The 4139-nt window shown below is 37.4% G+C and overlaps 3 protein-coding genes across 5 annotated transcripts in view; all 3 read left to right on the forward strand.

The window, feature by feature from the left end:
- The window catches only part of LOC100641743 (serine/threonine-protein kinase PLK1-like), a 4565-nt gene extending 3281 nt beyond the window's left edge, over positions 1 to 1284 (forward strand). The window contains exons 12-14 of the mRNA XM_003382531.3: positions 239 to 368; positions 489 to 605; positions 859 to 1284. Of these exons, the coding sequence (XP_003382579.1) occupies positions 239 to 368; positions 489 to 605; positions 859 to 1113 (502 nt within the window). The 3' untranslated portion in view covers positions 1114 to 1284. The remainder of the gene's footprint in view (positions 1 to 238; positions 369 to 488; positions 606 to 858) is intronic.
- A 46-nt stretch (positions 1285 to 1330) lies between these two features.
- LOC100640566 (phospholipid scramblase 2-like) overlaps positions 1331 to 4139 on the forward strand; it is a 3993-nt gene continuing 1184 nt past the window's right edge. The window contains exons 1-9 of one of the 3 annotated variants that reach the window (XM_003382437.3): positions 1331 to 1479; positions 1543 to 1560; positions 1621 to 1731; positions 1789 to 1866; positions 2090 to 2280; positions 2360 to 2473; positions 2614 to 2716; positions 2769 to 2827; positions 2889 to 2933. In XM_003382437.3, the coding sequence (XP_003382485.1) occupies positions 1473 to 1479; positions 1543 to 1560; positions 1621 to 1731; positions 1789 to 1866; positions 2090 to 2280; positions 2360 to 2473; positions 2614 to 2716; positions 2769 to 2827; positions 2889 to 2933 (726 nt within the window). In that variant the 5' untranslated portion in view covers positions 1331 to 1472. Of the gene's footprint in view, positions 1480 to 1542; positions 1561 to 1620; positions 1732 to 1788; positions 1867 to 2089; positions 2281 to 2359; positions 2474 to 2613; positions 2717 to 2768; positions 2828 to 2888; positions 3037 to 4139 lie in introns of those variants that run through there. The other 2 variants (XM_020008858.1, XM_020008872.1) reach the window with 2 other exon arrangements.
- LOC100640693 (phospholipid scramblase 2-like) overlaps positions 3102 to 4139 on the forward strand; it is a 2332-nt gene continuing 1294 nt past the window's right edge. The window contains exons 1-6 of the mRNA XM_003382438.3: positions 3102 to 3211; positions 3271 to 3360; positions 3416 to 3433; positions 3490 to 3600; positions 3665 to 3742; positions 3857 to 4047. Coding sequence (XP_003382486.1) covers positions 3205 to 3211; positions 3271 to 3360; positions 3416 to 3433; positions 3490 to 3600; positions 3665 to 3742; positions 3857 to 4047 — 495 coding nt within the window. The 5' untranslated portion in view covers positions 3102 to 3204. The remainder of the gene's footprint in view (positions 3212 to 3270; positions 3361 to 3415; positions 3434 to 3489; positions 3601 to 3664; positions 3743 to 3856; positions 4048 to 4139) is intronic.

A 4139-nucleotide genomic window follows, 5' to 3' on the forward strand; every position in this document is an offset into this window, starting at 1 on the left:
CTTCTCTAACTATTACTAGGAGCTGATGGAGAGTAAGTCAGAAATTTATAACAAAAGTACTACTGGTTTTATAAAAGGAAATCTACATGTATGTTAGATATAATAAATAGACAATCATTATATTATTATTATTATTTTAAAATAATTATTTAATACCATTCCAATCATAGTATAACTACATTAATTAAGTATGCACATTTTATTTCTGAGTCAATGATATTTCCTGTTTGTTGTGTAGGAGCATGCAGCACATATCACAAAATATGACGGAGCAGTTCCTGACACTGAGCCAGTATCCTGAATCAATGCACAAGAAAGTGACACTCATCAAATACTTCAGAGACTACATGTCTGAGCACTTACTAAAAGTGAGTGTAGCTAAACATATTATGTTTTGGCATAAATCGGTTGTGATATGTACTCTGCTTTGTATACAAGAGCAGTTTCAGTTTCAGTGTTATTAATGATTATGTGTTTTATTGTGTCAGGCTGGAGGCTCTGTAGGAGAGAGAGAGATTGATGATGGAGTCCGTCTTCCTTTCCTTAGAGCATGGTCCAGAACAAGATCAGCTATTGTGTTCCATTTATCTAATGGGACTCTACAGGTAATGGCTATATAATATATATATTATGTGTTGATGTATATTGTGTGTGTGTAATATGAACTGGTATTATGAGATAGGGGAGGGAAGGGAAGGAGAGAGGGGTCAGGGGAGGGAAGAATTAATTAAGGTACATGTAGTACTTTTTCATAGGAAGTATAAATAGTAGTAATTTACAGGTGATGTTAATTTCTTGTAACATGTGATCATAACATGTAATGCATACGTAATTGGTATTTTATTTATATAACTGTAGATAAACTTCTTTCAAGACCACACTAAGATTATAATATGTCCACTGATGCAAGCAGTAACGTATATTGATGAACAAAAGTCAGTTCGTACCTACACACTTGAGGGCATTGAGAAGTTTGGATGCTCCAAGGAGCTGGCCAGTCGTCTAAAATATGCCAGAACAATGGCAGAGAAACTTGTAGAGAAACTTGATACGAAAAGCTCTTCGTCTAAGCCACACCAACCAACTTTACCATCAGTGCCCATGCATGCTTAATGTAGCATTACAACTTATTCTTACATGATTATTACTGATATTATACGTGTTGTGTCTTCCTGTTGTAGCAGACAACTAAACTATATTTAATAATTCTTGTTGTCCATGTATAATTGTTTGTCATCACATAAGTTTGCTCAAAATAAAATGAGACTGTTAATTAAAAATGAATTATCATGTTGATTGTATTGTTCACGTGACCACACGTGATTATTGTCCTGATGAATAATGTTAATGCCTTTGACCTGCGTTGCTTTGACCTTAGACCTTCCAGTCAGTCAGACTCACCCTCTCTGCTTATAGTGCTTAGCGTTGCTGTATCAGTGTAGGACGACAAGCTTAGTTACTTTTAAACAGAAATGGCAGGTATTAAAGTGTAATAGCTACTTAACTGATGTATAAACACTTTTCATTTTTGTCTTTCTACAGCAGCAGCTCCTCCACAAGGTCAAGAACTCCTTTGTGTATTATAGTTGTGTTTTACATTAATAACATTTTCTATTATAGTTCAATGGATGCCACCTCCCCAGCAAGGCCTTCCAGGCTGTCCTCCTGGTCTAGAATACCTCACACAAGTTGATCAGCTTCTTGTTAATCAGCAGATTGAACTACTAGAGAGTAAGACACTAGATCTCTCAATACTTTACTGTGCATCTCTTTATCATTATTTACTAGTAATGACTGGGTTTGAGACTCAAAACAAGTATAAGGTCCGTAATTCTTTGGGACAGCAGGTCTACTTTGCTGCTGAAGGTGGGTCTTATTGTAATTAGCAGTTTAGCATGCAAATTGGTATAGAACTCACAAACATACAGTGACTAATGTGTTGTATGTATAAGCTACTGCTACTGTAAGTCACTTGATAATAGTTATTATTGCCTTAAAAGGTAAACCCAATCCTGGCAATGCAAGTCAAAAACGATTATTAATAAATTATAATTGAATCCTTCTGTATTGTAATCATTTTGATTTTTAGATTCAAATTGTTGTCTGCGTCAATACTGTGGACCCTCTCGTCCTTTTGGCATGCAAATCCTTGACAATAACCAGAGAGAGGTCATCCATCTTGAGAGACCGTTGCGTTGTTCCTCCTGGTGTTGCTTCTGTTGTCTCCAGACAATGGAGGTACAGTCTCCCCCTGGAACTGTCATTGGTTTCGTAGAACAGGTAATGAAAGGAAGAGGCTTGAGTGATAATAGTGAAGAATATAAGGAGCTTATATCCCACACTGTTATTGTTATAATAGGATTGTAGTCTTGTATATCCTTGGTTCTCGTTGAAGAATGCTGATGGAGAGACTGTTCTCAAAATCAAGGGACCACTCTGCCCTTGCAAATGTTGCTATGATGTAGAGTTTCAGGTATGTATGGTAAATAAGCATAATTAACCCTCGGGTTCAATGATACATCCTTCCTGGTACATCTTGATACAGCAGTATTATACTGTTATCTCATTTTGTTGATGCATACCAGATAAAGGAAAACAATTTCCTTTTCATAGGTATTGTCAGCTGACGGTACACAAGAGGTTGGTAAGATCAGTAAGAAATGGTCTGGGCTAGCTAAAGAGTATTTCACTGATGCTGACAACTTTGGAGTCACATGTAGCTAAGCCTGACTACGCTGTATAAGTGCTATCCTTTTCCTCTCTTTTAGTTCCGATGGACTTGGATGTGAAGATGAAGGCTGTAATGTTAGCTGCAACATTCCTTATTGTAAGTCTATGTACTGTATGTATTAAAGATCAATAATTTTACATTTCAACTCTCTTTGCAGGACTTTATGTTCTTTGAGGATAATCAAAACAACAGAAACAATTAGATAATACTTTTCATGTCTATTTACTGCTAAAATGTTATGTATAAGGAACTGATTTTTTCACTGTGTATGATTAGTTTTAATGAGAAATCTAGAAAAAACATTACCATGACAACTAGATCTTGGCAACATGTTGGCATGTTGCATGCATGCTGCATGCATGCCTGAAGCGTATCACGTGACTTCATTCAAATTAAATTATTCATTGGCTTATTGTCTTCTTTCCCGAGTCTTTTCCAGTTTTCTTTCTCATCTTCAATCAAGAAAGAAACAAATGGCAGGTTAGTATATTTGTCTTTGTACCTGGTTAATGCCTTATTACCCTAACACGTACACATAGCTGCTCCACCAGGCTATGCACCTCAGCCCGGATATGCTCCTCAACCTGGCTATGCCCCAGCTCAGCCCGGCTACCCTCCTCCTCCACCAGGTAAAACCACTCTGTATTAAGCGTACAGCATTTATTTTATCTTCTTTCTATTTAGGTCCCCAGCCACAACAAGGTGAGTAAAATTAATTACTCTGTTTGTATTGTTATGTTATCCCATTATTATTATAGTTCAATGGATGCCAGCTCCCCAGCAAGGTCCTCCAGGCTGTCCTCCTGGTCTAGAATACCTCACACAAGTTGATCAGCTTCTGGTTAATCAACAGATTGAACTACTAGAGAGTAAGACAATACCCACCGTGAGAACTTTTAAATTTTTTTCTTTTGTCCTTGCCCTTCTTTCTAGTAATGACTGGATTTGAGACTCAAAACAAGTACAAGATACGTAATTCTCTGGGACAGCAGGTCTACTTTGCTGCTGAAGGTAAGCACTTGTTCTTGCTAGATTACTCTGCTCACGCCTCACTAATCACAATTTTATTGCATACTAATCAGCTTTTATTTCATGTGACAAGAATCAGTGTTTAATTTATTTTAGATTCTGATTGCTTGACACGTCAGTGTTGTGGACCCTCTCGTCCTTTTGCCATGCAAATCCTTGACAATAACCAGAGAGAAGTCATCCATCTTGAGAGACCATTGCGCTGTTCCTCCTGGTGTTGCTTCTGTTGTCTCCAGACAATGGAGGTACAGTCTCCCCCTGGAACTGTCATTGGTTACATAGAGCAGGTATGGAGGACAGTACTGTGGTGTGTACATTTTATATATGTGTGTGTGTGTGTATTAGGATATAAGCTTTGTGTATCCTTGGTTCTCATTGA

The sequence above is a fragment of the Amphimedon queenslandica genome, unplaced genomic scaffold, assembly GCF_000090795.2.
Source record: "Amphimedon queenslandica unplaced genomic scaffold, v1.1 AMPQUscaffold_13521, whole genome shotgun sequence".
Taxonomy (NCBI): Eukaryota; Metazoa; Porifera; class Demospongiae; order Haplosclerida; family Niphatidae; genus Amphimedon; species Amphimedon queenslandica.